This window comes from Gouania willdenowi, chromosome 11 (genome assembly GCF_900634775.1).
Source record: "Gouania willdenowi chromosome 11, fGouWil2.1, whole genome shotgun sequence".
In the NCBI taxonomy this organism is placed as follows: Eukaryota; Metazoa; Chordata; class Actinopteri; order Blenniiformes; family Gobiesocidae; genus Gouania; species Gouania willdenowi.
In genome coordinates, this window is record NC_041054.1 from 1,303,039 (window position 1) to 1,317,156 (window position 14,118).

At 37.8% G+C, this 14,118-nt stretch overlaps 2 protein-coding genes across 2 annotated transcripts; both read left to right on the plus strand.

Annotated features, from left to right (window-relative positions):
• The first annotated feature begins 1,025 nt into the window (after window positions 1-1,025).
• Window positions 1,026-5,203, plus strand: LOC114472584 (elongation factor 1-alpha-like). The gene is made up of 8 exons (XM_028461903.1): window positions 1,026-1,102; window positions 1,834-1,986; window positions 2,695-2,874; window positions 3,121-3,417; window positions 3,509-3,659; window positions 4,422-4,678; window positions 4,761-4,995; window positions 5,073-5,203. Exons 2-8 carry the CDS (start codon window positions 1,843-1,845, stop codon window positions 5,192-5,194), a joined length of 1,386 nt encoding a protein of 461 aa, XP_028317704.1. The 5' UTR covers window positions 1,026-1,102; window positions 1,834-1,842; the 3' UTR covers window positions 5,195-5,203.
• A 2,182-nt stretch (window positions 5,204-7,385) lies between these two features.
• Window positions 7,386-13,872, plus strand: LOC114472585 (cyclic GMP-AMP synthase). The gene is made up of 8 exons (XM_028461904.1): window positions 7,386-7,439; window positions 8,558-8,785; window positions 9,925-10,147; window positions 11,010-11,140; window positions 12,036-12,180; window positions 12,255-12,354; window positions 12,467-12,589; window positions 13,184-13,872. Exons 2-8 carry the CDS (start codon window positions 8,576-8,578, stop codon window positions 13,542-13,544), a joined length of 1,293 nt encoding a protein of 430 aa, XP_028317705.1. The 5' UTR covers window positions 7,386-7,439; window positions 8,558-8,575; the 3' UTR covers window positions 13,545-13,872.
• The last annotated feature ends 246 nt before the right edge of the window (window positions 13,873-14,118 follow it).

Below are 14,118 nucleotides of genomic sequence, written 5' to 3' on the forward strand. Positions count from 1 at the left end.
AAGGAATGTCTGTGTGTGTGTGTGTGTGTGTGTGTGTGTGTTCCTCAAATATCTCTGAGAATCCGGCTCAGATTGACCTGAGACTTTCAACATGGCTGCTGCTTGGTTCAAGAGTGTGCAACGTCTGATTTGTTTGGACTGCAATGATACCGTTCATAAATTATTTCATAGACTTTGCAGAACAGCTCAATGTTGACAGGTAGTCATGGTAACTCAGGATAAGTTAGAACAGCTCGGGGCATGTTTTGGCCTGGAAAGTGTGTGTGTGTGTGTGTGTGTGTGTGTCAGAAAGTAGTAATTTTTACACTGAAGAGCAGGTAATAGGCGCTGCTTGGCAAATGTTACAATTTCCTGTCCTGCCTTTATGAAACTATGGGGTTTAGTTCTTTGCTACACACACACACACACACACACACACACACCCCTCGCTCTCAGCAAGCTGCAGATGTATGCTAGCCTATATTACAGTGCTAAATATTAAACCTCCCACTTTTCTATAGCAAGACATACTGTACTTCTTACGGGCACTGCACTAGTTTTACAAAACAGACTATTGACTTACTATTGAAGCAATCACATAAAAGTTACATTGGTATTTTTTATGTATTTATTTAAAAATTCCACTCAGTGTTTTGAATATATAAATTAAGCTTAGGGAACCAATGAGACACATTTTAGGGGTTCAGATGAGCTCACTGTTCCACAAATGGAAAAAGTATATGAAATTATGGAGAGGGTACTTATGATATAAAGAACGGGTACACATGATTTGACCAAAATGCATAAAGGGAAAATGGGACAAAAAAATTGGGAATCACTGCATTATATTATGTAGTAAAAAAATAATGTGAATTAAGTGGCCCTCGGTTCAGGAAATCACATCTTTTAAAGGTTCTAGATGTCAAGGTGTGTCCCTACAAGTCCCGACAGACACCAGAAGAACCAGTTGATCAAACACAGACATGTTTTGTTTTTTTTATGATGTGTATCAAAAGTTGGCAAGAAACCCAGCCTATGAGCAAGAGGAGGAGGTGGTGTTCTGAGAATATAATAATGTAACAAACCCAACAGTCTGTCTCCATTTTACACAGACTCCTCTCAGGTAAGTCCCACTGCTCCCAAACACAAACTTTACCAGACAAATGAAAACTACTTTGTGTTTAGAACGACACTTTTATTCTCAACAGAAAGCCAATGAAAAGAAGGGTTTTATAGTTATTGGTTTGAACGACAAGATCAAATGTGGATTTTTTTTTAATAAGTTCTTGTTGTGATGACAGAGCACATGGTAGATCTCTCACGACTGCGTTCAGATATTTCAGAAGTAGCAACAAAGTTTAATTTAGAGCCAGATTGACCTAAAAAAAACAAACTATTCCTTTTTTTTTCTTTTTTTTTTTTTTTTAATTTCCTATCGAACCACAGAGTGAAAATATGTTCATTTTACTTCTCAGAAAATTATTTTCTATCTTCAGCAGGCTGGATCAAGCCTAGACCAAAAAAACTAAAAAACGGATTTATTTTTTGTTTGTTTTTAGGATTCACAAGAACAAGAGATTAGCTTTCTTCTTAATGTGGGAGAAATGAATGAATCTGGTCTCAGGCTACCTCACTTTTTTTGTTTAATAGTAATCTATGTGTGAAATGTTGGATGCCAGATATTAGGCTAGCTAACTAAAGTGTTTTATGTAGTTTTCCTTGTAAAAATGTCTCCAAGTGGTCAAGGAGTCAAATTCTAAGTTCTGATGGTCATTAATGTCTTCTTTTTGATTGCCAGCAGCTCTTTGTAACAAGTCATCATGACTTTGGTTGTTTTTCTTATCTTTGTTTCAGTGACTCAGGATGGGAAAGGAAAAGACCCACATTAACATCGTGGTCATCGGCCACGTGGACTCGGGCAAGTCCACCTCCACCGGTCACCTGATCTACAAGTGCGGAGGAATCGACAAGAGAACCATCGAGAAGTTCGAGAAGGAGGCCGCTGAGGTTGGTTTTAAAATAGATGTATTCTCCAGAACTTCCTTTAAATCTTGTACTTTGTGCCACGTGGCAGTGAGACTTGACACAAGGTAAGTTCAGGAGGAATCAGGGTGTGGTGGAAGAACCTGTTCGTACATCTAAGTCAAATCTGCCACCTACTGACAGAGTTAATGTGGTTTTTCCAAAATGTCCAACATGTACTTTTCAGAGTGTGTTCAATACAAATATCAACATTTGTTTAAAGTAGTGGTTCTCAACCTTTTCAGCCCACCACCCCCAAAATAAAGGCCCCAGAGAGCGGGGACCCCCACTGTAGCTGAAGGTGGTTGAACACAGACATGAACATTGAAGAACAGTCATGTGGAGACAGTAACAAATATTTTTGGAAAACATTAGACAAATCTGATAAAAAAAATTTTAAAAAGTAATTAAATTCTGAAACATTCCATATTTACTTTGCATCATGCCATCCTCATCTTGGCCTTCGCTGGGGCATCTGTGTGGTCCTTGCAAACTATAGAAGTTGGATTCAACTCACTTTGGAAACACCGGATTTAAGTTTTCTTGAGTTAATAGATGCTTAGTTTTCAGTTTTCAGGTGGTTTCCTTTAGGACGGTGGGCCACACTCAAACTATAATAAAAGTTACATGAGTGCATGTCATTCACGTTCTCAATTCTACAGCAATAATATTATTAATTTTCTGTCGTGATAGATGGGCAAGGGCTCCTTCAAGTACGCCTGGGTGCTGGACAAACTGAAGGCGGAGCGTGAGCGTGGTATCACCATCGATATCGCTCTGTGGAAGTTTGAGACCATCAAGTACTACGTGACCATCATTGATGCCCCTGGACACAGGGACTTCATCAAGAACATGATCACTGGTACCTCTCAGGTGAACATCCTACCACTACTAGTTTACGTTAGATGTAGTTTGTTAAGGCTTCATTTACTCAGACAAACTGTTACTTAGGAAATCTACTTTGATCTCCTGACATGCTTCGAGTGTCAAGTGCCAGTCTTCGTCAGAGGCATCTGCTGTTTGCTTTGATGTTTCCATTAAAGTTTCCTTAACTTCCTCGTAGTAATTCTAGAATTGTACTAGATGTATTTTTCTAATCTACTCCTTCTTTGGTTCCAGGCCGACTGCGCTGTGCTGATCGTAGCTGCTGGTACTGGTGAGTTTGAGGCTGGTATCTCTAAGAACGGACAGACCCGTGAACACGCCCTGCTGGCCTTCACCCTCGGTGTGAAGCAGCTCATTGTCGGAGTCAACAAGATCGACTCCACCGAGCCTCCTTACAGCGAGCCCCGTTTTGAAGAAATCACCAAGGAAGTCAGCGCCTACATCAAGAAGATCGGCTACAACCCCAAAGCTGTTCCATTTGTCCCCATCTCTGGTTGGCATGGCGACAACATGATTGAGCCCAGTGACAATGTAAATAAACAATTTCAAAGACATTCTTAGCTATTAATTGGTTTGGCTGATCTTATTGACTTATCTGATCCATCACAATGTTTTTCTGTAGATGCCCTGGTACAAAGGCTGGACTGTTGACCGCAAAGAAGGCAAAGCTAGCGGCAAAACACTGCTGGAGGCTCTGGATTCCATCCTGCCCCCATCTCGCCCCACCGACAAGGCTCTCCGTCTGCCCCTGCAGGACGTCTACAAAATTGGTGGTAAGTTAATCATCAAGTTGCCAGGTTGAAACTATCACTGATTTGCCTTCCTTAGAGTTTATTTTTTTAAAAATTATTATTATTATTATTATTATTATTATTATTATTATTATTATTAATAATAATAATAATATTTATTTATTTTAATTTAATTCTCTCTTTTTTTTCTCTTCTCTCAATTTTATTTTGTATATGTATAAATATACAAATATCCATATGTTGTTCCTTTCGACCACATATTTGACTATATTAACTTGTTATTGTCGCCTCCCCTCACCCTCTAATAGCACAATACTATTATTATAATTGTTATATCACACACACGTGCAGACACACTTACTGTATTATAATGTATAAAATTCGTAGATATTGTCTATGGCATTTTTTTCTGTAATTGTCTCTGTCTTTGTGTTATGTGGCAAAAAAAAACAAACAAAAAAAACTGATGTCTCCAATCTGTTTAAGTTGAGTTAAATTAGTTTAAAAATGGCTCATGTTGATTTTGTATTTGATAATGATAATAAATGTATGGTTATAGGTGCAGGATCCTGATGATGTGCTGTATATACCATACAGTATTTGTACAAACCCACGACTGGAATGATTAAATTAACCCTTGTTCTACATGAACTAACACTAGATCATTAAAAATCAGGAAATGAAATAACTGTGTAATTCAAAAAAGGGAAAACAATAAATAAATCAACAAGTCATGAGGACATTATTATTGGTTCTTGGTTAACTTGGCCACTGTGTACTCAGGTATTGGAACTGTACCCGTCGGTCGTGTGGAGACTGGAATCCTGAAGCCCGGTATGATCGTCACCTTTGCCCCTACTGCCCTGACCACTGAGGTGAAGTCTGTGGAAATGCACCATGAGTCTCTGCCCGAGGCCACGCCAGGTGACAACGTCGGTTTCAACATCAAGAACGTCTCCGTCAAGGAAATCCGTCGTGGCTTTGTTGCTGGCGACAGCAAGAACGACCCACCCAAGGGCGCCGCGAGCTTCACTGCTCAGGTAACTACCGCATCAGCATTTTAAAATGATTGTGAAATCTTCTGGTCCTTCCTTATTCAAACTAAAATATTCTTGTCCGCAGGTCATCGTCCTGAACCACCCTGGCCAGATCTCTGCCGGATACGCACCTGTGCTCGATTGCCACACCGCTCACATCGCTTGCAAGTTCAGTGAACTTGTTGAGAAAATCGACCGTCGTTCTGGCAAGAAGCTGGAAGACAACCCCAAGTTTGTCAAATCTGGAGACGCTGCCATCGTTACTATGATCCCACAGAAGCCCATGGTTGTTGAGGCTTTCACCAACTACGCACCCCTCGGTAAGTCGCGTTAATGTATTATATTATGTGTGAGGTAAAGTTGTAGCAAGCAAAAGCTCATCATTCTTGTGTTCCAGGTCGTTTCGCTGTGCGTGACATGAGGCAGACGGTGGCTGTCGGTGTCATCAAGGCTGTCGAGACCAAGGAAGTGAGTGGAAAGACAACCAAGGCTGCAGAGAAAGCCCAGAAGAAGAAATGAATGGACGTGCAGGACATCCAGCAACGAGATGTGTGTCGGCAGCAGCTGGCCACACATTCCCCCGTCCCTTCCTCTGACCCTGGATCATCTACTCTGAGGCACAGCTCTGTACTCAAGGACTGGCTTATGCTGATTAAAACCCATCGCAAAAGTTTTCGCAGGAAAAAGAAACCATGTGGAATTGTCACTTAATCCTAATTGAATGGCAGTGCATTTTTCTCAGTTTAAGTTGGAATGGTTTAGAACTGTATCTCAATGTTCAAATGCTGCATTGGAAAAAAGAAAAGCTGCTGGTAACTAATAAAAATAAATGTCCTAAAAAAATGGAAACTTGGTCTCTTGTTCTCTTTGTTTTCCACTTATCTGGGCCAGAGGAGCCCAGACAGCTCCTGTGGAGGAATGTACTATAATCTCTGGTGCTGGGGTTACACAGAGCTCCGACACTTTACGAATGTGACACATATGTGACACATAATTCGTGACACATTTGCAACAAAGTCCAACCTGACTAGAGGTGGTTTGTAACAGCGAGTGGCATTTGTGGAGAAGTTGTTGACTGTCAAAGAGTCTTCCATGAATGCTACGAATGTGACCACATTTGTGGAGTGTTTGTGTTCGTTGGTCAGGTGACGTCATCACGTGGCGTTCAACTCGGTGCGAAACTTGTTAAGAACTGGCACGTGATGCTATGAATGCACACGAATCGACATGCTTCGTTACAAGTTCGTTAGAAAATGTTTTTTCGAAACTTTATTTGTCCCTGGGGGGCAGTTTGATCTCTGCATTTAAACCATCCCTGAGGAGTAGTGCGCAGCCACAGCGCTCGGGGAGCAGTTAGCGTTAAGGGACTTGCTCAACATCCCACAGTGATGGCCCAGGTGAGATTCAAACCGGTAACCCTCCGACTACAAACTTGCTTCCTTAACCACTAGGCCCTCACCACTGTTGTTGTTTCTCTTGCGTCCACACTCACGAATGGTATATACGCAGACAACTCGTCATTTTGTTTCTCACCGTTTCAAGATGCCACAGCTGAAGAACAGCCGGCGCCCTCCACATCTTCTGCTCCTGATGCTCCTTCAGCATCTCCAGTTTCTTCTGCTCCTCCTCAAAAGGGGTGTGGCTCAGATGGACTTGAAATGCATGATGTATATTATCGTTTGTATGCATTTTCCTTTCTTATTTCTGGTACTTAAACTATTTAATGTGTAGAAAATGGGTAATGAGGTATATGATTATCATACCAATCTCCATCATTCACAAGCTGAGTTCTTCCTCCTCTGGATGAAAGTGGTTCAATTGATGTTGTGGATCGGTGATTCTCAACCTTTTTGGGGCCTTCAGACATGAAGATTCAAGTGGAGACAGGACCATCTATAAGAGGGAATAAAGTCAGCAAATGATGGTCTATTGTTCTATGAATCTGTGATAACCACATTTATTTATTCATCTGAATAATATCCACTGTTATCCAGGAACGTTTATTATTATTTGGGCCATAATATTGTCATCCTAAAGAAGTAAATCCTTGTTTTAATCAGAATTAAAATGGGTTAAAAGTGACCAAAAATGGTGGAAAAGGTGGTGAAATGGGATTTACAAAACCACAGAAATTAGTGAAAATTTGCAAACTAAAATGGCCAAAAACGGACAGAAAAAGGGATTCAAAGTATCAATAATGGAACAATTATTGGAAACAATAAGTTAAAACTGGCAAATAATGGGCATGACAAATGGTGAATATGGTTAAATTGGCCAAAATATGGGTCAATATATGCAACATTAGGTGAGAAAAGTGGGGGAAAGGGTTTATAAATGTCTTGAACGTGTAAAAAAAAAAAGTGCAGCAAAAGGTATTGAAATTTGATGGAGAAGTGTCAGAAATGGGAGTAATGTAGCAAAAATGATGAAAATAGTTTAAAATATGGCAAGTTTTGTGGTAGTTGCAGAAAAAAGGGTAAAAATAAACAAAAATAGCCTCAAATGGGGTCCCGACTCCAAGGTTGAGAACCCCTGGTTTAGATAAAGGTCTCAGTCACATTTGAATAAAATAATCCTATTTTTATAAATGTCATCATGAGATCTTTTCTTTTTCTTTTTTTTTTTCACAGACCTTGCAAATACACCACTGACCGCTAAAGGTCCGCGGATCCCCGGTTGGGAAAGCCAACATCGTCATCCTTGTTTCAGAGGAAGTGAAAGTGAAAGTGAAGTCAGTGAAAGAGGAACCACGAGGAGCGATAAGGTGAGTTCATATTATTTTAAATATTAGTAAAAGCGCTCAGAAATATTCATCTTTATCATCATATGTTTTGTTTTCATCACATTTCCCATTTTTAGTTTATCGCTTTATTATTACCCTATTCATATATATATTTTTTTAAAATTGTCTTTCCTATTTGTAAAGCACTGAAAAGTGCTATGAATAAAAAAAATGTTCATTAGTATTTTTTTTGGATGGATTTCCATTATAACAGGAGTTCTCAAGTCAAAACCTGAAATTGAACAACTTTGATGAAAAAACTAAAATATCAGATGAATTAAACGACCTACAGAATAGTTTTTATCTTTTTTTAATTTTATATTTTATTTCTTACTTTTTTCAATTCAAGGGTTGTAATTTAAAGGTGGGTCGTGCATCTATTTTCAGTGAGTCATAGAAAGCTTTTATTGTGAAGTGGATTCTTTTTTCTTCTTTTATTTTTACACAGTTACCACATGTGTCAAACTCAAGGCCTGGGGACCAAATCCGGTCCTTTTTAGAGCATCCAATTTGGCCTGCAGGAGAAAGTAGAAATTCCAGTGAAAACCAGAATTATTGTGTCAATTAAATAATCCACTTGTATAAATCTAAAATAGATATATACAATATTTTTTCCTTTGTTTAAATCACATGAATTCAGTTTTTTTAATTACAAATTATGGAAAGAATTCTCAATTTTTCCACAAATATTGCAATTTTTCACAAAAAAAAAAAAAAATCCACAGAATTCCTCTAAATTAAACAAAAATTGGTAACAAAATCAAGAATGTTTGAAGTGAAATGAACTGATATTGAAAACTAGGGCATAATGATGTTAAAGTGTTTTTCTCACCTAAAATCTGTGGCCCACTTGAGGTCAAACTGGTTCATATTTGGTCCCTGTGCTGGAGGATAATAGATTATTCTTCCACTAAACAGATGAAAAGTTCATCAAACACAAAGTTATTTTTTTATGAAGCACATTATGTTTAGCTTACTATACGTTTGTAGATAAAAACTTCTGCTTGATACATGGAGTTGATTGTATTTCCATTAAAATAACATAGTTTAGTTTTATTCACGCAAAAAAAGTGATGAACGTTTTTCTCTGTGATTTAAAGGAAAGGCCTACGTTTTAAATGTCTGATCCCGTCTCTCCTGAACTGACCAACTGGATCAAAGTGACGGCCAAAGAGATTAAAGTCCGTCAGGATGATCGCTCCTGGGCCACAGAGGTGGTCAACCATTTCAGAGAAAACCTGCTCAAGTTCCTCAAGAGCAGCAGCGACGCGCCTCTATTTGAGTCAGCGGTGATCCTCAACACTGGGAGCTACTTTGAGAAAGTAAAGGTACGATTACGGATGTGCCCGAACAAGTATCAGAAAGATACAGTTGTTATTTTCGCCTTAAATTTGTAAAAAGCTTCTTAAAATGAAACAGAAGCACTTTCCAGGTTTTTGATACAGTTGTGTACGCCATAATAAACAGCAACTTTTTGCAACAAACCATGTTTAAAAAAGGTGTGAATTTTCTTATGTTACTTTTGACCAGATTTACAGCAATATTTGTGATATTTTTCCTTGTAAAAATATGTCAATGTAAATGTAAATCTAATTGTTAAATATTTGATCTAAATCTAAAAGTTGAATATTAAATCCAAATGTTAAATCTGAATGTTACATTTAGATATGAATGTTAAATTTAAATTAATGATAAATGTTAAATCTAAATGTTAAATGTTAAATCTTGAATTTAAATCTAAATGTTAAATCTGAATGTTAAATCAAAAATTAAAGTTAAATCTAATGACAAAATGTAACATTTATATTTAAATGTAACATTTAGATTTAACATTTTGATTTAATATTTAATATTTAGATTCAATATTTAACATTTTTTATTTAGATTTAATATTTAGATTTAGAGTTAATATTTAACATTTAGATTTAGATTTGTTATTTAGATTTAGAGTGAATATTTAACATTTAGATTTAGATTTGTTTTTTAGATTCATCATTTAGATTGAGATTTAGATTTAACATTGCCATTATATTTTTATGGGAAAAGTAAATATCACAACTTTTTCAAATATTGCTGTAAATCTGGTCAAAAGCAACATCAACAATTGACATGTGTTTTTTAAACATGGTTTGATGCTAAATGTTGCAAAAAGTTCCTGTTCATTTTAGCACGTGCAACTTTACAATCAGCGCCCGATAGTTGTGTGTCATCAGCGTAATGAGTAAGTAAGTAATTTATCTGTAAAGCGCTTCTCGCACATAAAATCACAAAGTGCTGTACAGAGCTGCCATAATAGAATAATAAAACATGGGTGCATATACATCATAGGAGCAGCATCATAAAAGGATAAAAAAAATGATTTAAAATCCAGTTAACTAAAAGCTTGTCTGAATGCTAACATGACAATCAACTACTAAAATAACTACGTTATCCTTACGTAGTCGGTGAAAAGTGTCTCTTTCTGCAGATCCACAGCCCAAATGAGTTTGACATGATGCTGATGCTTCAGAGGTTGCCATCTTCCAACGTCACGTGTCTGGACGGGGGACTTTTCTACCGCATCGACCTCCAGCGTCCGACTCGGCATCCGATTAAAGACTTTGTCCTGGAGAACGAGCTGACCGTGTCCTCCAGCAGAGTGTTGAACGAAGTGCATCGGCTGGTCCGTAAATTTATCAAGACCTACAAAGGTATTGTTATTATTTAGATGTTCTGAGAAAGAAAAGCTATTAATGATCTGTTGACACTGAACACAACACTTTATGTTGACTTTATGTGACGATACGATGTTAAAAGTGAAAGAAAAGTTTTCAAACAAAGAAAACAATCAGTAATTCTCTGTTTATTTCAACAGCCTAAATCTATATTCATCTTAAAAGATAAATCAAATTATTTTACTTCATTTATTTTAATCATGTAACAATGACAATCTGAAAATAAAAGAATCTGTTGTCCTTTTAACTCACGCAACTAAATTTAACATTTAGCATAACTTTTGATGTCGAAGAACTTAATAACATTTGTTTTAAAACCCCTGTAATGTAACCAACATGTTTACTTTATTTGTTATGATGAAAAGAACTGCTTTTATTCTCTAGGATGCACTTTGAGATATTTTTCACATCAGTTTATGTGTTTAAAAAGGTTTCAATCACAGGGTTTTCACTTTTTATGTATGTTTTTATAAATAGATTTGAATTAAAATAGCTTTTTTATTACCTGTGATTTTAGCTCAACATTTCCTAGCTTAACTCAAATCTGTCCTCAGTAAAAATGTGATGAAAAGCTTTGGTTTCTGCTGAAGATTTGTTTCCTTTTGAGTTGTTCATGTGTTTGTTTTCTCTTAATTTCCAAAATAAGTTGGTTTTTTTTTCTTCAAAGGTGTGTCTATAGTCTGTGACGCCTGCTTTTATCTGCAAACCTCAACAAATGTGGAAAGTTTTTTTTTTAACTTTCTATTACTTTACGTATTAACCTAGATTAGATTAGAATTCAGTCATTTCATTTAAATAATATCCGTCAGTTTCTTTTTAAACTGGTCCCTGTTTGCAGCTCCAGATAAACGCTGTCGCTGGGAGGTGAACAGGAAGCGCATGTTTTCGCCGGCCGTCACGTTGTCTCTGTGCAGATCTGAGAAAAACAGTGAGGAGCTGATATCTGTGGACGTGGTCGCTGCGCTGGAGGTTAGAGTCCGTTTGAACTTTTTCACCACACGCACCATTAGCAAGAGTAACTAAAACCCAAACAATCACTTAAACTGAAAAAAAACTGCAGAGAAAATGCCAGTGAGAATGCTGTGTGCTCAAAGCGTCAAACAAGGTACATACACTGGGTTTTTCTATCAGATATGTATAAATGTCTGGTCATTGAACATCAGGCCAGGAGCACACGTCTGATGACCACTCGTTTTCAGGAATGCTGCATGGGTCCCTCAATAAAGTGAGTTTCCTTAAATAAGCGGCCGCGTCCTCAGGTCACAAGCTTTCTACCAACTATTTACGAGCCTTAACCGCGGTTCATTCATTTCCATTTTTCAAGCTTCACATATGTAAACAACTGATAGCGAATATAAATAAGTGATATGTGACATTGGACGCACGTGATTTCTGCACCCAGTATGTGCGTGCACGTCAGTCACGTGTTCACACTGAAATCCGTCTAGAGGACGGTTTCTGTCCAAAGCTGCTCCTGTTTTCCATAGAATGATAAGAGCAAAGTTACAGTCCTGATGGAACAGATACATTAAATTAGCGGGAAAAATAACGTTAGGTTTTAAAGTTTATTGAACATTCATTTGTTTATTTAGTTTTCTACGCTAGTGAATGTTTGTACAGCAGACAGAGAAGTCCACCTGCCATTCTTCAAATGTCATGTTGTGCTTCTGTGCGCTCGTCTCTCCACGTTGAACGGGCAAAATGTTCATTTAAATAGGGCGGTCTCAACCACATTCACACGCCCACCTATTGACGGCGCAATCTTAGTGAATTCCAGTGAGGAAACAGCGCCACCAAAGGATTTAGGGATGCTCCTGGTTATTTCAGATCTTAGTGAATCCGCTCCTTGGTGCGTTTGTTTCAGGTGCAAACCTGGCCCTCTGCGGTCCGGGATGGTCCAGATGTCGGCAACTGGCTCGGCAAAAAGGTTCGTCAAGAGATCCGAGGTCAGCCTTGTTACTTCGTACCAAAGAGGCTGAAAGGGCGAAACGTGAATGTGGACGCCAAAGGTGAGACCTTTATCCTTTTAAATGGTGAATGCTTGGGTCTCCATGGTGATGTGTTGTTATTTATTCCACGTTAGAGAGCTGGAGAATTTCCTTCTCACACATCGAGAAGAAATTAATCGCATGTCACGGAAACAAGAAAACCTGCTGTGAGAGTAAAGACACCAGATGCTGCAGGTGTAGAAAGGTTTTCTAAAGATCTGTCATGGTTTTATTTTCATCTGCTTGGACTGAATCTTTAAATCCAGCTTCTGTTTAGTTTTACTCTATATTAAATTGTCCGACACAGAAAGCAGTGCCTGATGCTTCTCAAATCTCTGATCGAGGGCCTGAAGCAAACATTTCCTGAACAGCTGGAGGACCTTTGTTCATATCATGGAAAGACCACGTTTCTCCACACGCTGTCCTCCAGGTACGACTTCAAATCTCAGAGAATTGTTGTTTTTATTTTGGCCACATCAAACATTTTGTGAATAACACTTATTACAGTATAGTTAAAATCCCTAAAAAACCACTTAATTAATGGATATTTTTGCATTTTTACTACATAAGTTACATGTGTCAAACTCAAGGCCCGGGGGCCAAATCCGGCCCTTAAAGAGCATAAAATTCGGCCCGCAGCAGAAAGCCAAAAAAAGTCAGAGAAACCATGAATCATTTTGTAAATGACCAATTAATTCAGTTGTAGATGTCTCAAAATTAATACACAAATTCAATGAAACTCCTCTAATATTAGCAGAGCTCACATTTTACCCATGCTTATATCACATGATGGAAGTCACTTTAAATCACTTCACAAAATTTCCCAAAATTAAATTAAAATGAAATCTGTCGCTTATTGCTTTGATATTATAAGTTTCGTACATATTTTATCATTTATTTTTAAGTGATTAAATTATTCATCTTCCCACCTAAAATCTGCGGCCCACTTAAGATAAACTTGTTCGTATTTGGCCCCTGAACTAAAATGACATAACAGTCAATGTTTCTATTCTATCCACTCCAGGTATGATGACTCCATGTGGGCGTGTCCGATGCTTCCTTCGTGTTTCCTGCTCCTCGTCACGGCTCTGAAGGATCACGCACAACAAGGCGTCCTGCCTCACTTCTTTGCCCCCAACTGTAACCTCTTCTCCCCGTCTTATTTCCCCCGTAAGAAGTTGTTGTTCCTGGTGGAGGCCCTGGAGGACCAGCTGAGGGACGGACTTCCTCTGCTGAAGCCTCAGACCCCCGTGTGTCCCCTGAGATCAGCGCTGGTGAACGTAGAGACCCCCCAGCTTAGTTCAGTCCAAACCAACAAAATCCACATCATCACGTGTGCTTTTGTTATCATTATAGCCGTGGTTTCATCTCTGGCTTGGATGTAGTTATTTTAAAATCACAATCTCTATAATATTAGGTTCAGAAAAAGAAGAAAAGAAAGAAAAAATAAATAAATACTTGAGCCTCAGATTTTCTATTTCAGAATTTCCTCAGTTTTGTTTCAAAGTTTAGCATTTCTGCATAATTTCTGCTTCAGTTTACATCAGTTCGGTTTGCTTTTTCCATTTCGGAACATGAATTTTCCCTCATATTTTTGCGACCACAGAAAATGTAAAAAAGTGAATATTCTTTTTTCTTAAGGAATGAATACGAAGCAACTAAGGAGACAGGGTTTAACTTATTTATAGCAAGTTTTAGTTTTTTTTTTTTCATTATGGTGGCGTTTTTTCTAAATATTCATTTTATTTTTAAGTATTTAAAACGTTTGTTTTTCCTGAAATCACTCATACTTACACCTTATTTAAATTGAGATTTTTAGTTTTTCTATAAGATTTCAGTATAACATTTCCTAATTTATAATGATATTAACTTATATCTCTGTTGATTCTTTATTTATGATTGCTCAGGGGTTTTCTGTTTTCTAAGGAAAGTGTGTGAAGTGTGCTACTTTATGTATTT